The 17,451-nt window shown below is 37.1% G+C and overlaps 1 protein-coding gene and 1 long non-coding RNA gene across 2 annotated transcripts in view; one reads left to right on the forward strand and one right to left on the reverse strand.

The window, feature by feature from the left end:
• Nucleotides 1-16,325, reverse strand: part of LOC139953027 (uncharacterized) — a 61,998-nt gene extending 45,673 nt beyond the window's left edge. The window contains exons 1-2 of the long non-coding RNA XR_011787930.1: nt 14,106-16,325; nt 4,319-4,430 (exon numbers count right to left, since the gene is read on the reverse strand). This is a non-coding gene — a long non-coding RNA (uncharacterized lncRNA). The remainder of the gene's footprint in view (nt 1-4,318; nt 4,431-14,105) is intronic.
• On the forward strand, nt 946-7,091 carry LOC139953025 (tachykinin-like peptides receptor 99D). Its single transcript, XM_071952415.1, has 4 exons — nt 946-1,535; nt 3,356-3,506; nt 4,909-5,105; nt 6,878-7,091. Exons 1-4 carry the CDS (start codon nt 946-948, stop codon nt 7,089-7,091), a joined length of 1,152 nt encoding a protein of 383 aa, XP_071808516.1.
• Nucleotides 16,326-17,451: the final 1,126 nt, after the last annotated feature.

Below are 17,451 nucleotides of genomic sequence, written 5' to 3' on the forward strand. Positions count from 1 at the left end.
AGAGCATCGTATTGCGCGGCCAACTCCCTTGTGTAATTTCCATTAGAGCGCAATCTCATTTTGTGAAGCCCACTGCTTACGGAGAGAGTGCGTACGCCGGATTGGCTAACTGGAGAGTGCTCTTATGTGAGACGCTCGCCTTTTAGTAAACCATCTAAGGAATACAACGGACCATTTGGAAAGTCGCGGCTGATGCGATTTCAAGAGGGGAGAGTTATCTCAGTGTGTTGGGTGATGAAGGAGTAGCAACTAACGGCTTCTCTTGTCCTTGTGAGCTTTATACTGTGCTGGTAGTCACTAGGGTTTTCGCAACTAGAAACCATCGCATAGTACATCGATACATTGAACCTTGTTTCTCTCTCTGTCCTCGACACTGGAGATGCAATTCAGCGGGGATCAGATACAGATTACTACACAATATAACAGTGACAGGTTGCTTTTTAAGTCAGTGAAATCCAGACCCGGTTGCCGGGATATCTTCTATCTTTTTTCGTTGAGGTTGATTTGTTAAGAAGTCGGCTTGGCACCGGACATCTAGTTGTAATGCCCCCTGTTGTTGCCGCCACCTCTATCCGACTAATATCAGCTTTACAGTCAGCCGATTAGTTTTGATGTGTAGTGTCACCCGAGGCTTCAGTTATAGAGACTCTCGTCAAAACTTGATACGGCCATCCGTAGATTTCGGTCACCAAATCTGTGTCAAAAACTGACGAGGTATTATCCATCTACTAATTGGACCAGAACGGTGCTCAGTCTCGGTAGAGTAAGGTCACACAGAACGTGGACATCAAGAATCGAAAAACAGGAAGCAGTGTGTAAGGGAGAGGCTATTTAACTGGACGTGTGTTCCTTCAAACTGGAGTGCTATTCTTTCTAAGCTCAATCGGCTCGTACTATGCTGATCTGTGTTGTGTCTTTTTAGTGTGAAATATAACAGCAAGCATCATGGGGAACAAAACGAGCGATTTTATGGAGTATGAAGATTTTTACACTATTAACAATACCTTCCCTCATGTTATGGACCAACAAAGTCGAATCATCTGGAGTGTTTTTGTTTCAGCAATTATTCTAACCGCTGCTGGTGGAAATCTCATCGTCATTTGGATTGTTTCAACTGATCCGCGCATGCGTAGTATCACTAATTACTTTTTACTGAACCTAGCCGTTTCTGATACCCTAATTGCAACTTTAAGTATGCCGTCATTATTTAGTTACATCGTCACCCAGAACTGGGTAATGGGTGAGTTTATGTGCCGACTAGCCCGTTTCATGGGCACCGTTTCTACTGTAGCTTCTGTGTTATCCCTCGTTGCTATTTCCATAGACCGGTATCGGGCCATAGTTCACCCATTACTGCCCCGCCTCTCTAAAACATGTATTGTGTGTATGATTATATTCATCTGGATCGGAGCGATTTCTTTTGGCAGTCCACAGTTCTTTTACTCTCAACTCATCACATTTGGATACAGTGACGGTGATATAACTCAGTGTTATATTATTTGGCCGGATGGAATTCAACGGGAGTACGAATTCTGGTGAGTAATTTGATTTGTTCTGTTGTTTTAATCATGTACACATGTTAGTGTAAACAACAAAACTAACCTGGGGAAATGTTATCTGAAATCGTGGTTAAGCTGACCCCGTTACAGCCGTACTCCTAATAGTTCCAAAACGGTTGACCCATTTCGAGTCAAACCAAGTTGGTCAACCCTTACATAGTCACCCCTTAACAAAGTCACCCCTTACAAAGTTACCTCTTACAAAGTCGCCCACTTACAAAGTCGCCCCCATACTAAGTCACCCCTTAAAAAGTCGCCCCCTGATTTGATGCGTTTTCGTGTAGGTACTTTTATTTTTTTGCTTTAACAAATATTATACTTTGGTCAACAGTGACAATATTTCAGACGGACTATTTCTAGAGGGATTGACTCTCAATCAACAAACTAATCAGTGGCGACAAATCGGACTGAAACTTGGCATTAGTTATTCTTTTTCAAGCGTAACATATCCTGTATCGTAAAGGCACTATACATGTTATTTGGTAATATCCAAAGACCAGTATTCTCTATTGGTGTATCCTTACTCTTTGGTGTATCTCAACTTAAATTAACAATGTGAAAATTTGAGCTCATTTTGTCATCGAAGTTGCAAGAGAACAATAAAGAAAAACACCCTTTTTGCACAGCTTACTTCCAGCTGAAGTATTTTAACATTCTAGTGAGATAATACTTTTTTCTCACAACGATTTATACTTTCAACAGCTTTCCACTGCTCGTTACCAAGTATGTTGTTATGCTAAAAATTATTTTGAGTAATATAGTGTCCATTGCCTTTAACATTTATAATGCAGATCAACCTCGCAACATACTACCGTGTGTTCGTTCGCCGATATGGTGCATTATTCTGTTACTGTTTGAACTTTCCGATATTGCTGGATTTATGTCTAATCCCGAGGTCTCATCCATGGTGTTTACAATACTCCCTACAAGTCCAAAGTATTCCTTAAGATGTGTGGCTCAGGAGGAAGTCAGGCCTGTAATTACTGACATTCCGTGGTCACTAAGCTAGAAGCTTTATAACCCTATAAAATGCTTGACTTCAACTTCTAGTATAGAATCAAATTACTCTTCACTCATTGCAGATGGGTAGTATAGCCAAGCAAACTAATCGGTTCTCCGTACAGTCAAACTCACAGATTGGATAGTTTGATATCTCCATATAATGACCACAGTCTTCCGTTTAGAAAATTCCTTGGTGTTTTGAGACATCAATATTTGCAAGTTAAGACGATCCTATACCTCAATTCCTACGCACAACCCTTGTGTTTGATTATCTTGATAGGTGGGTCATTAATAACTATTGTATTGAAATTTAGAAGGTGGAAATCTCACTTGTCGAGCCTTGTCGGCTTCTTTGGTGAAACTTCAATCAATAATTATCGAAGCACAATAAATATTATATGTGGTATAAACCTTTATTTTTGAAAACAGATTCTTAGAGTAAATCCGACAAAATGCATTGAGAAAAGATAGGATCAATTAATTGAGTATGTGTAGGTAGGTTTGATCGTACATTTCTAAAAACAAAAGGGGGAGAAAGAGAAAGAAATGATGTTCAACAGTCTTCAAAAGCCTTAGTATATGTCTAGTTGGGAAAAGTGTATGCATGTGGTTGTGGTTCGAACCCCTCTCACCAAGATAAGTATAGATTAATTCAGTCTGTGGTCAATATGGCACTCGGAACTCATGAGTTTCGGTTAGATTCAAAACAAAGTCATTTGCAACTTTTCACTCTGTGCTGATTTCAAAGAAAGATAACCTCAAATTAATGTAAATTTGTTTATTTTCCCCAAAAGGTATAATGTGACGTCATTCAGCGTAGTATACTGCGTACCGTTATCTGTTCTCGCTATGTGCTACACCGTCATAGGAGTAAAACTTTGGCGTAGTGGTGTTCTGGGGGAATATATTCCGAACCGTGCGAAACACATCAAAGCAAAACGAAAGGTAAACGATGTTTTTGTTTTAAGATTCAGTAATGAGTTTGAAGAGTAAAACTAGTGTGTTTTATTTTGACTTTATATTTGCTGAACTGTTGAATATAACCCGCTCTCTTGAGTCAATCCTATGATGGGTTTTCATGTTCATTGCTATATACAATGTTCAAATAAGCTCAGTCGTTTAGTCATATTAAGAAACAACTGCCAACCCTTTTTCCAAAATACATGTTTAAGTCTAGTTAACAGTACATCGTATTACTACACTTAATGACTCATTTGGCTATTGAACCAAAAGGTCATCTGATCTTATTATATTAGGTATCAATATTCTTCACGATGAAAACTTTCACCTGACTAATAGCTATAGGTTTTCACTTACAGATATTCACAGTACAGGGTAACTCAAATATACATCCGTTATTTGTCGTGGGCACACAAATCTTTCAATCCATATTTCATCCACATAAGCGACAAGACCACGTTTTGCTTAAGAATACAAAAAAAGGAGTGATTTTTACAATATAAAGGGTCGTGCTGTATGCATACAAAGGTATAGGTTGCACGCATAGTAATGAAACTGTATGTGTGGGTGTGTGTGTGTGTGTGTGTTTATCCTGGATTTATGTTATAACGAGGGTTATTGAAATAACATGGTCAACTTTGGAACGCTAGGTGGCAGCAAACTGTTCTCGGTACGAGAAGAAGGCGCTGAAACTCGCGTAAAAAAATTCCCAAAAATGTAAACGGGTTTTGACATACTATTGTCAGTTGAATACTTTTTTAAGACAAACATAATTAAAATTTAAATTGGTAACTTACCCATTTTAAAACGTTGACGCACTTGTTTATGCAGGTTGTTGTTGGGTCATATAATCTACCATTCGTAAAGGAGGGTGTCCACCTCTGAAAATCATGCTGGGGCTTTTTCAATCTGGAAAAAGAAAAAAAAAAACGTTACACGTGTTATACACGTTGATATGATCTGTTATTTCCATTTGTATATGACATCAAGATAAAAAAGCGAATGAACAATAATGTTTGTAAGCGACGAATGCTTTCTGAGTCCTTTAAAACATGGATCTAACGGCACTTCGAGGTGCGGGTTCGAATCCAGGTCATTACACTTTTTTTATTTAGCAAGATGCGTTACTAACTATTCTCTTCACCCAGGGTATAAATGGGTACCTGCGAGGGTAGAGGTTGATATTGTGTATGAAAAGCCACAAGCGCCTTACAGGCAGCTCAGGGCTGTATACTCCTTATAGGGAGCTGAGAAAGATGACATGAATGTTATTGGCACAATGAACAGGGCAGTGATGTTAAGCACATCGAATCGTTATTGTGAAGTACGCTAACTACTAATGGACACTCTTAGGGATTTACTTTCATTAATGTGTATTTTGTTTTAGGTTGTGAAGATGATCATTGTGGTGATAGCAGTGTTTGCAACCTGTTGGCTACCTCTTCACATCTACCAGTTCTTATCCTTTATGAGTGACTCTGCCTACCAAAAGAGCTATTCTCTTCATATCTACCTGAGTGTCTGGACTCTTGCTATGAGTAGCTCCATGTATAATCCATTTATCTACTGCTGGCTCAATGACAGGTAAATCAATACAACAAAAATACTTCCATCAAAATTACTTCTAAGTGGGTGGGACATTTTACCTGGGGCTCTTGCTCATTCCTGTCACAAAATTGGCAGCCATTCATTTTGTTGAGTGGGTAATCTAATTTCACGACCTATAGAACCTTGCTGTTGGTTTCGAGATCTGTTTGGGGAGGGGTGTGCTGGGAAAATAGGAATCTGTGCTAACCGTTTTATTAATTTCGCAAGGACAGTGGTTGCCCTTAGTTATCAGTTGGAAACCAAATAACGTCTTGCCCCGGGTCAAATGTAGCCTAAGTAATTCCTTTGCTAGTCTGTTGTTCCGATTTGGCAGTGATTTCCCCAGCTCGACCATCAGGTAAGATGGGGTGACTAAAATAAGACGTGCTCTTGCGTTAAGGCTATCGGGACGATTGCACACAATTAACTCGGACAAAGTGGCACGCTCGCAATCTGCGCAACTTGAATTGCTTGATGTCTTGACTGCTGATAAATTCTTAATTACTCTGTCACATCATGGAGGTAGCTACCTCCATGGCCACATCAACAGTTCGATGATTTCTTCAGGTCTGGTTTTCAGACCTGCGATGTCTTGATTGACGATCGCCGTAGCCACAGAGCAATGAACTTAGACATTGTGAAATACATTGAACAGACAGACACTAAACCTGCTTTCTTTTCGGCAAACTCACTTCGCTATAATTATTTCAAAATGTAAAATATGATATTGTAAAATATTTGTATTTGTAGTTTAATTTTCGCAGCTTATATTAATCCATGAACTATAGTTTTACCTAGCAACATGGTCCAATATAGAATCCAAAATAATATTGGACGTTTTCTTCTAAGTGTTTTTCACAGCATAAATGTTCCGTGGTATGACATGCGAGGTTTAGGTTTGTACTAGGGAACTTATTTTCCAACCTTGTTGATATCAAGATTGTTTAGAGGTTTAGAGGAAAGACTAGCAGTGACAAATTCAACACATGTCATAGGGGAAGTTACAACTCATGCAATGTTAAAATTTATATATTAATAATAAAGGTACTAAAACTTATACTGGGTATATATCCCTCGATGGAATGCCCGAGGCGACTACAATAATACAGAACAGTGACTTACAAGAACTATTTTTTATATTTCTAAAATTGGGGAAAAAAGTGTATAAATGTAACTCGAACGAACATATCCATAAAAATTCAGATCAGAGCAACACATTTCAATTTAATATCTGATTTCCCCATAGCTTGGAGCTTTGTGATTAATTTATATAAGTTGCTTTGTGTGTTTCCTGCTCAATCCTCACATGAGCTGGGACAAAATAAACCGGCAGCATGTGTAAATAGAAGATTCAAAGATTACTGGACGACGGGGCAATAAATTGTATACGAAAGAAAGTAACAATTCACAAAGTCCCTTGGGCATTTGTTGTTCTCAACCAAAATATTTGCCTATCTTTTACGAAGTAAAATAACTGTTCGGCAAAATTGACAAGCTATATCCGGTGCTTTTGGGGTTTACAGAACACGCAGTATTATATCACGGTTTGTTATTATTGTTGCACCTTTAAAACTTTTGAGGTAGCCTTTAACCATGATATCAACTTCCCGGGAAAATATTGACACGTCTATGGATAGGGGGTTTGTGTATGCTGACGTCGGATTGCCATACACCAAAGTAGGTTTGATTTCATGTGATCGATCAGCAAGAACTCAGTTTTAATCAAAATGCTATTTTTATTTGTGTACGTTATGCTTCTGTACTTGCAGGTTTCGAGCTGGCTTTAAGCGTGTATTCCGCTGTAGTCTAGGCACGTCAGATACACGACACAGTCAGCGGCAGAGCGGAACGCCAATGTCCCCAACAAGCCGCATGACGTCATCAACTGGATATCAACGAACCACCAATGGTAAGCAAGAACTGGGATGCAAGAACAGTCTTCTCTCTGCAAGTGTAGTTGACTCTATGGAAGACACGTGCTAGTGTAAATTGAGTTGTGTTTACTTGAACTGTGGGTTTGAATTGCAAATGTTGAAACTTTTGCAAATCTCTGTTGCAGGCTTTATCGGTCATGCCTCGTGATGCAAGCTCCCTTTGCCATGCCTCTCAAGAACTTTTTAAAAAGAGGGTACAAAATACAAAGTACTGTTGACCTTTGGAGCTTTAGAAAAGAACAGGTGTGTGCACAACAAGAGCCGCTCAAACCATTTCGGTTCCATTAGAAAGATCGATATGGGTTTAGAACAAATCTTCATGAGAATTTCTTTGTAATTTTTCTCCCTTGAATGAGTTGAAATTTGACCATTTATTATGATGTTCTTTTGGAAAGTCAGAATTTCAGAACAGTGAACAATCCTACGTAGGCAACATCATGTGCTGGATTGGATTGCCTGTAATTTTGACATGAAATTGACTTATGTTTGAATATTTAATAATTGAAAGTAGATCGTAAACTGTCTTTGATGTTCAAACAAGATTTGATGCTTTGATATTATATTCATGAAGATTAAATGACGAATGTTTACAATGCAAATGCATTAGTTACGAGCGAACGGTTGTAGTTTGCGGTAACACCGACAAATAACCATGGATACTCTGAGTTGTTTTTTTTTTTACGTGAAAGCTACCGTTTCAAAAAAGATGCGCTTTGTGGACAGTGTGACCTTTTGTTCCAGGTTGTGTTTTTGAAAGGTAGAAGTAAACACATCTGGTTTCCCTTTATCATTTATTCACATAGTTAACTCACTATTTTAATAAGCAAGTTAGCGCGCCCTCTTCGGCTGCAAGTCGTCAAAGGGCCACTCTCACCTCTGACGTCAAAAGACTTAAACATTTCTTTGTCATTTTAAACAAAGAATACGATACAGGTACATAACAAAACATAAATTTAGCTATTTTTCCACATTTACTAAGTTTAAACCCAATCACACAAAAATGTGGGTTTTTTTTTTTCGGTTTTCTTCATTCTCTTCTTTCTTTCTTTTTTTTTCAAGAAAAGGGTCAACGTTATGATCTGTGTATATAACTCATATTTTGGTACTGGTGTACAAAAAAAAAAACACTTTTAAATCCAACACGAGAAGATGTTAATATCGTTGCTACTTGAGATAACAATTTTATCCAATTTAGTTTGTTGAGAAATAATATTGTATATAGCAAGAAATTGTCCGGATGTTATTATGACAGTTTATACTCATGTTACTTTTGAGCGAATCAGCCAAACTGCAACTTGATAACAACGATATTGAAATTAATAAGAAACTCTTCAATATTTGAAATACATATTTTCTTCTGGTTACTTTAGCTGTTACTGATACTTTTATTATCATGCTTTGAATAATTTGTGGACATTTGTTATGTTATAATGATGCACTTGACGTTGTGTGTGTGGGATTTTTAAGTATGAATCTGCAGCCGTTTGCTCCAATGAAAATGTATGTTTCGAAATTACACTTTAGAATTTGGAAATCAGCTACATTATACAAAGCAATTTTAAAAACAATTATGCTACCACAAGACATATTCTTTTTAAAATGCAGTGGCATTACTGATCATCGTTTCTCCTAAACCCTAATCCAATCCGTGTTATTGAATCGGATTCTTGCTGAGTGGTGTGGTCCGAAGTTCGGGTCTCCGTAATAGCAAAGAGCTTAAATATGGAACTCCATGACCTGGAATTAGGTCAATTCACTTCAAGGTCTTGATAATTATTATTACAAATATTTTGTTGAACCACTTAAGAGGATTTCTGACCTAGACTTCAATTCAAAATAACACTCGACCTACATCTAGCAAGAAACTGTGGCTAACGCTTTTGTTTAAAATAATTTTTAAAAGAATTTCCTTCTGTGTTAGCAGAATTGCTTGGGGGACAAACAACAATATTATGTTTACCATAGACCTATGCAGAGTAGAAACCTCTTCATAGTTTGAGCCACTCGTTGGGGAGCACTCCTACCAGTTAAACCGTTAACTCAATGCTCTCTCGGGGTTAAACCGTTTACTCAATGCTCTCTCGGGGTTAAACCGTTTACTCAATGCTCTCGCGGGGTTAAGGCATGACACATTCCCTCCATAATGTTTGCCCATAGTCTAATGCTTATTTATTCTCCACCCAAACTGCTAGTAGACCTAAAGTACTCAGGGAAAGATGCTGTTCACATTCCGCTTAATGTTGAACTAGTGAGATTTATGCCAGTTCAGATTCCTGTAGTCAAAATGGCAGCCGTACATTTTGATCAAACTCAGAGGTATTGACACGGATGCTGAATTACGGCACTCTTAAACACAAGCTTTTACGGCAGGCAGCTGCAAGGAAATGTTTTCAATGTGGTTGACCGATTTCAAATCAGTCACGTCTTAAATCTTGGAATTCTTCTGGATAAAGAACAAGTAGTAGAAAGACATTCATCACTTAAGTTATGGTGCATGAATTAACGGCATGGTTCTTTAGCTGCTCTCTGGAGTGTGAACACTAAGGGAGCCGTTTTAATTATTCTCTAAGACCGGAAACACCGGGGGGTTGAGTTTTTACCCATAATGTGCTTAAAACAATTTAGAATGGAAAGTAGTGAAATGAAGAAACATGGTCAAGGAGACGGGAACATTATGCGCATATAGAAAGTGTTTTATTGGATTCTACTAGAACAGGATGTACAACTTATTAGCATAAAACATAAATGGTGTTTGGATTTTCTCGCCATGTCCTCTCCGGTCATTGCTTATAGTTTGTTTGTTGTTTGTTTGTTTGTTAGTTGGACTCGTGGGTTGTGTTTTGTTGTTGTTGTTGTTTTTTGTGGGTTTTTTTTTGCGGCCCTGCATCTTCACAATGAGTCTTTATTTTTGTTGTTTATGTTTCTTTATAAACACTCGGGTATAACCTTTAAAATGATGTTTCCATGGAAATGTTTGCATAAAAAATATGTTTTATGCATCCTGATCTTTCAATCATAGAGGGTGGAAATATGGGGGGGGGGAGGTTGATTTGAAACGAAATGAAAATGAGATTTGCGAAAAAGATACGCGGAGTGAGCGATGGATAGCCGACAAAATACATAGGAATAGATGAAAGATGCGTGGAACCAAAAAGAGATTGAAGAAATGGAATTAGGTGAAAGTAGTTGGACGTGAGGAGATTAGGAAATGTCTGTAAGTGAAAGCTGAATGAAACACACATGGGTGATCTTGAAGTGATGAGGGATGTTTGGTACAGGTGTGCCGAGAGTAACCATGCTAGTCTTCAAGAGAAGGTACAATCTAGTTGAGTGTGAGGAACTAGAGTACAATCAAACTAAGAGATTGTAAACAGGGAGAGGTCGAAAAGGAAATGTACTATAGTCTTGTACTTCATTCATCGTAATTACTTCAACTGATTACACAAAACGTTTCCGTTTAAAATATTTGCCATTAAAGAAAAGTGCAAACCAGAATTCATATAGGCCAATCATTTGGAATTAATAAGACGACAGATTTGCTTAAAGTGAAAAATTAACAAAATAATTTTAAATAAATGTGAGTTGTCCTATGTCAGTGCAAATTTCAAAAGAACCAGAAAAAGAACTACAAACTGTTAAAACTTGAAATGGCAAGTGGTATTGGCACCTCTTTTAGACAATCAGAAGTTTCAGCTGTGAGACAAACATGTCGACCTTTGACCTATTCAGCCCACATCATTTCCTCAGATTAATGAAGTTTGGCTAAGATTGCAATGCCGAAATGTCAGTTGGATTAATGCCTGCATGCGTGGTGAGGAAGTTTAAAGGCAGTGGACACCTTTGGTAATTACTCAAAATATTTATTAGCATAAAACCTTTATTGGCGACGAGTAATGGTTAGAGGTTGATGGTATAAAACATTGTGAAAAACGGCTCCCTCTGAAGTGCCATAGTTTTCGAGAAAGAAATAATTTTCCACGAAATTGATTTCAAGACCTCAGATTTTGAACTTGAGGTATCGAAATCAACCATCTAAACGCACACAACTTCGTGTGACAGGGTTGTTTTTTTCTTTCATTATTATCTCTCATGTTCGATGACCGATTTAGCTCAAATTTTCACAGGCTTGTGATTGTATGCATATGTTGAGATACACCAACTGTGAAGGCTAGTCGTTGACAGTTACCAATAGTGTCCAGTGTCTTTAAAACAAGGGAGTGTGTTCATTGCGTTTAAAGTTCTATTAAATTAGACACAAGATGTATCTTCTGAATAATAGTCGTGGTCAAATACAACATGTAACATGAAGCTCTAGATGGGATAAAGCCTTTTATTTTTATGAGAAACCGTAAGGCGAGAGATCGGAGAGAGGATATGTGTATTGTTGAACGTGTGGGCTGAGTTAAACATTAACAGATTAGAGATGAGTTGCAGGAGAATGATGTGATGATAAAAATGAATGATAGATGATAGGTTAAAGGGCAACCAATATCACCGCTATCTTTTAGTTTGTCATATTATTCATTTGACATTCGGCGCCCATCAAGTTGTGTAAACTTTCAAATGAAATGGGCATTTTTGAATCACCAATCTATAATCACGAGATCCGTCTTGCTTAGAGACGGTGTATGATGACATCGTATAAGAAATGGTTTCAAGAATAGGTGACAAAGTGCTTTATTTTAAGGAAATTTACTGGACCTAGTTTGTCATCATAAGCCATCACGTCTGTCGTTTCTTTTGTCACCGTAATTTTGAAATCGAATAAATGAGAGGGGCGTGTTTGTTCAACTAAGTGTTGATCACGATGTCCCTTTGGCAGAGACAGTGTATCTTGACAACACAATATATAGAGATGGTTGTAAAACTAAAATCTTTTAAGGGAAGTTGCTGAAAGTTAAAGCAATGTTACATAGTTTTTGTGCGCTGCTTTATTTACGCTAGTTTCAGGGGGTAATGTTTGACTAATATTTGTCAAGCTGTTTTTCTTACATGCTTTACACAACACACCAGACCTGAGAACGTCACATCTGAGCATTCTGTAGCCGCTGTTTAACAATAAACTTTAATCGAAGTAAATATTTGTCAATATTGCTAGCAAGACCTCTGTTGAGCCGAATTTCATTCCGTACAAACAAAAACGTATGCGCTTTGTGTCCTTTTTAGTATTATATCGTAGAATGTTTGTTTATAAAGTGCTATGAGCTGTACTGTATGGGTCACCCTCTTGTTAAATGGTTTTAACACTTTATTATTGTTTTTTAATCAAAAGGTCACATAAAGGTGACTGTAGCCCTTGATGTATAGCCGCATTTCACCATCTCTAAAAGGCAGAGGTATTTTTCTGCTTGAAACGATTGACCATGTATGTTTTTCACATAAGAAACAAGATCCTGAATGTATGCATAAAGTGGAATCTAACAGGTGTATAGAGTGGGAAACTAACAGGTGCTACATAGTTTTTGCATCACGCAGATCCCTATACGAAGATCGATTTGGTTTCGAAGTACGGGTTTTAGTTTATACTGATGACCAATTGAACTGTAACTGTTTTAAGTGGTCTTCGTCGAAAGCCGTTTTTTTATTCTTTCTCCTTGGTCTTTTTCTCCCTTCCTTCCTTTCTAATTTTACGCGCGTGTCCACTTGAATTGAAGTAGGCAGGCCCCATTTATGTATTGATTTGATATGGAAATTGTCATCGGGTGCCGCATTCAGGTGGCTTGTTGTCAAAAATAGCTCTTTGGTTGAGGTCGATATAGAAGGACGCCCTCTATCGAAACTAATGGACCTTTTATAAACAAAACAGTGTGGCGGTCATGTCTTGATCATGGGATATCTTTAGACAATTCACATATTAAAGGCAATGTATACCTTTGGCGTTTGGAACAGTTCATTCAATTGCTTTTCATAAATGACTCCAATAAAAGTAAGTTATTTTTTAGATATTGCCGAAACTTGGAAGCAAATGTCAACACAGGAAGAATACTCCCTTTATGAATATATAGTGTATGCTTATTCTTCAAGTTGGTGGGGATAAAAAGCGATATCTTTATCCATTACCGTAAAGTGTTTCGAACTGAAATATTTCTCAAGATGCACACACTATTCAAAGCTGTTGTAATTCTTACTACGTAAGTTTTTACTTCCATTACTTTTCAGATTCATTACGAAATGTATGAGAAACTTTAAGGACAGTTACTTCTTCAATTATGAAGACAAAGCTTTGGGTGCTTGTATTCTTCTTTCCTAGTGTGTTTTGGGTTTTTTTTTCGGGTGTGTTCAATGGTAAGTTACACACTTAAATTGATTGGCGAATGCTGAGAAGTTGTGAATGTGTGGTGTGGTGAAACCAATGTATGTTATTATGTAAAGAATCAATGAATGATGAATGATGAATGACAGCGAAATTAAGGATAACTTTCCGTATGGCGCCACCACTTTTTCACTCATTTTTACAAAAAGGGATATATCAGTCAGGTAAATTAGATACTATATTATTTTATTTCGAATGAAAAAGTGGTGGCGCCATACGGAAACTTTTCCGAAATGAAGGGTATGAATCAATGTATGAATAAGAGCGGTCCAAAGACTCAATTATGTTGTTAATTTTCCAGTGGAAATATTGGAGCGTACAAATGTATCAGAGAACTATGTTAAATGATGTTGGACCTTTTTGTTACATCAATTATGCACTGCTGTTGGCCCCGCGGCATAGCCTACATTATTGAGCTTGCGCGCATAATATTTTTAATAAATAGGTGTAGGAAGTCACTGTACCTGTTAAGTTCCAATTTTGTGTCTAGAAAGCAGTTACAAACAATACGCCACCGTTATGTTGAAGTCTCGCGAGTTTTCATACAACACTAGATAAAGTACGAGATTCGTTTTCTCAAAAATCGCTCAACCACATTATGGTTTGAACCCGGAAGTGGCTGAATTTGAGATGTAGCTGTGTTGATTGTCTCTCCTTTGTTTGTCTACATTTTCTGTTATGACGTACCTGTATTCTATCATACTATGTTGTTGATAAACATCATGAATAAAGTGAAACAGAATGTCATACCTCAGTTTAGATGTGGTATTCCACTTGCCAATGGTTGAGTGTTTTAGGCAATCCCTTGCTTGTGAAGTCCATGTACGGCACACAGATCCATGCAGGCATGTTGCTCCATGCCCGCTATGGGTGACTGCTTCTTTAGTTAGGCCATCAAGCATTGTTCGTCATGCGTGAATAGTTATTATGTAACTACTCACTTCAAACCACTTTACTATTTTTGAGTTTTTAAGGGCAGTATATTATTATAAAAAAAATTTAAGAATAAAGTAATTCCGTACTTTTTTTCATGATATTAATCATCAATGTGGCCACGTTCCATCAAGCGACTTGTATGGCCCTTGGTTAGGTAAGCCTGCTGGCTTAGTATGTGGCTCTTGGCTACGGCTGTGACTATTGGCTTTCTTAGGTCGTTGACTGTTGATGAGGCACTTGTCTTTATAGGGCTATGACCCTTGTTGTCATTGAAGATACCGTTCATTTGGACATTGCCTAATTAGTTATCCGACCACAATTGAGGCAACAGCATGGTACCATCTTCGTCTGTTCATCTTTAATGTCAGAGATGAGTTTATTGGCATTTTTGAAATGGGATGACAAATTGCAAGATGGGCATAGATAATATTCCTGCTACTGACATTTTCAACAATTAAAGTGAATAAATGATGGTTCCTAAAGTAGAGTATCACTGTACGTGTAAAGGCATAAGGCCTAATTTGTGATTGTTGGATTGGCGCATTTCAATTATATATAATGTTTAAATACTCTTTTGTTGTTAGGTATACATGTAACTAGACCAATGTGGATTTAACAGTTGATGGAAAACTGAATTCAAGATTTTGGATATGTGCCTTTCGTTCATTTTCTTATATAAACTTGTTTGTTAAATTAAAAACGATGTATCATGTTATATCTTGATTTGTATTATAAAAAGTAAATATTTAAGTAAAACTTGTGAAATAGTTGGCGAGTGTATAATATGTAAAGGCGTATGTAGCATGCCATGCTAACTTATTCAATCAGAAAGCGGATCACCATTCCAATCTAAAGGGAATGTGTGTAAAAATGTTGTCTTTCTAATTAAGTTACCTCGCCCAACATTTTGTTTTATTAGGGCACAGCAGAGAGTTTTTTTTTATTCTCCCAACGAATTTTGACAGTTGGTGAAATCAAAACTACTAAAAAGAAATCGCGTATAAATACTTTTAAAACGTTGTTGCTTGTACAGTAGTTGGGTCTTGACTACTTTGTTTATCTATTTAGTATTTTTTATAAATGTATTCAATCATTTCTCTATTTATTAACATTTGTTGTCATCTTAGAGCCTGGTTTCCAAAATAATCCAGGACTATACATGCCAAGCACTTTTGCTGAATACTCAAAACATGAGGTAAATCAGGGAGGTGGTGGTAATTTGCTATTGTTGTATCACTTGTTTTGTATTTGTTGACAGTTCATTTAAACAACAATGACTGTGCATTCCTAAAAAGCTTTGGAGGAGATTCTAAAGTATTACTTTGTGTAGGAGTGTTTTCATATAATTCACATGAAATATCGAACAATATTTTGAAAAGGAAATATAAATCTGGTGAGAAACAGATTGTCATCGATTTGTTATAACTATTTCAAATAACTGTTTCATTAGTGATGTGAGAGTGCGGTTGTACTGTTATTGAATGTACCTTTATTTTGATTTGTTTGAGTTGGTCCTAAAATAATCAACTATTGAGTATTGGTACACTTAAGTCTTAATCGGAGTCACGTTTTACATAATTTATGTGGACATCACATTAAACATAGATGTTTTACTTCAAAAGGGGAAAACAACGAATTGTTAGACATGAAGCATGGTCAGACGGAATTTGGTAAGTAAGTTTATATCGATGGTGTTCTTTATGGTATAAATGGTAATTGTTTGGCAACATTTGTGGCTTAGAACAGATTCGGTTTGAGCCCTCTGCGTCAGGGTCAGTAATTTGACCCAGGGTCAATAAGATAGCCTGCCCTTTGACCTACGTTTAGGCGGGAGCTTGTGGTCTAAAAGAAACTAACTCGCCAAATAATATGACAAATAGACATTGTCTAAAAGGTATTGTATAATGTTTCTGGAAATTACCACATATTATAATAAATGTTGTAAAAATAAAAATCAAATAATTATTGTGAATGTAAAAAAAAAGAAGATATTCATTCGTATAAATAATTATATACATATATTTAAAGTATCAAAATAAATGCTGAAACTTCAGTTCAGGGTGATTCTCATTTTATTACAATGACTGGCTCCCAAAGTAAAGCTTTTGAAATAAATTGTTCACTTAAAATGTAAATGTCTTTAAAGAGAATGTCAGCCGGCCTCCCAAGCTCGAAGTGAATCACACGTAATAAGCAGGAGGGTGTTTGCAGACGCCATTTGACGGGTCAACTTCAGCACATCGACACAATAAATGGCATAATTGCGAAACATCAATATTGAATGGTGATATTTACATTCTTAAGTGCTGAAAACCAAACTTCATAAATGAAACATTTAAAAATGGGGTCACGATGGGTTGCAATCGCAGACTACGCTCGACATTGCTGACCACATGTATAATAGCTAAGCACAGAGTTATTCTGCATGTCCATGGCGCTTAGGCACATTGGTAGCTAAGCACAACCAAATTATGCTTACCAGAATAAGGTTACAAGCCAAACTAGGTCACAAGTATATGTTGTGCCTTGTATCCTGTTCATTTCCGATGAGCATAAAGTTGCTGAGTACCATTTGTTCTGATTAAGCAGCTCCATGAAACTGGGCACTGTTCATACATGAGCTTTGGGACAGTCAGTAAGCAGAAGTTGTCTGCTTACAAGTTTTGTGACATTGGCTCCTGGTTCTAACTGAAAGGGGTCTGATTAAGGAACTAGTAACAGTGTCTACAGGGAAGTAAGTTGCCTCGATGTCTGGCTGGTCGCTGGAAGTGCCAGACCGTTTCGAAATGATCAACCATTATTCAAACTGTCACATGCATGAACTTCATTAATTACAATACATTTCGATGCAATTATGGCCAGTATATCTCTACATCCATCTTGGTTTGACAGTCAATCATTCCCCAAGGTTCCAATTACAACTCTAATCTTTATCAGGAGGAGACCATATCAAATATACATAAGGCGTTTTCTTTTTGTAAAAAAAATAATGTGAAAAGAAAGTGTACTTATCAAAAAGGGGTTTAAATTCTGATGATTGAGAAAGGCCTCTGCTACTAGTGATTGCATTTATTTATTAGGACTTTTTTGTATGTCTTTGTTTGCTTGTTAAAGTAAACTTCTTCACCAAGTCATTGCCCAGTTTGTTTTTTTTCCCCCA

The sequence above is a fragment of the Asterias amurensis genome, chromosome 21 (genome assembly GCF_032118995.1).
Source record: "Asterias amurensis chromosome 21, ASM3211899v1".
Taxonomy (NCBI): domain Eukaryota; kingdom Metazoa; phylum Echinodermata; class Asteroidea; order Forcipulatida; family Asteriidae; genus Asterias; species Asterias amurensis.

Bases quoted from the DNA above. Each gene is read 5' to 3' on its own strand.
- LOC139953025 (XM_071952415.1), top strand. From the start codon at position 946: ATGGGGAACAAAACGAGCGATTTTATGGAGTATGAAGATTTTTACACT. The intron at 1,536-3,355 runs GTGAGTAATTTG...TTTCCCCAAAAG, and splicing joins CAACGGGAGTACGAATTCTG to GTATAATGTGACGTCATTCA. The intron at 5,106-6,877 runs GTAAATCAATAC...CTGTACTTGCAG, and splicing joins TACTGCTGGCTCAATGACAG to GTTTCGAGCTGGCTTTAAGC.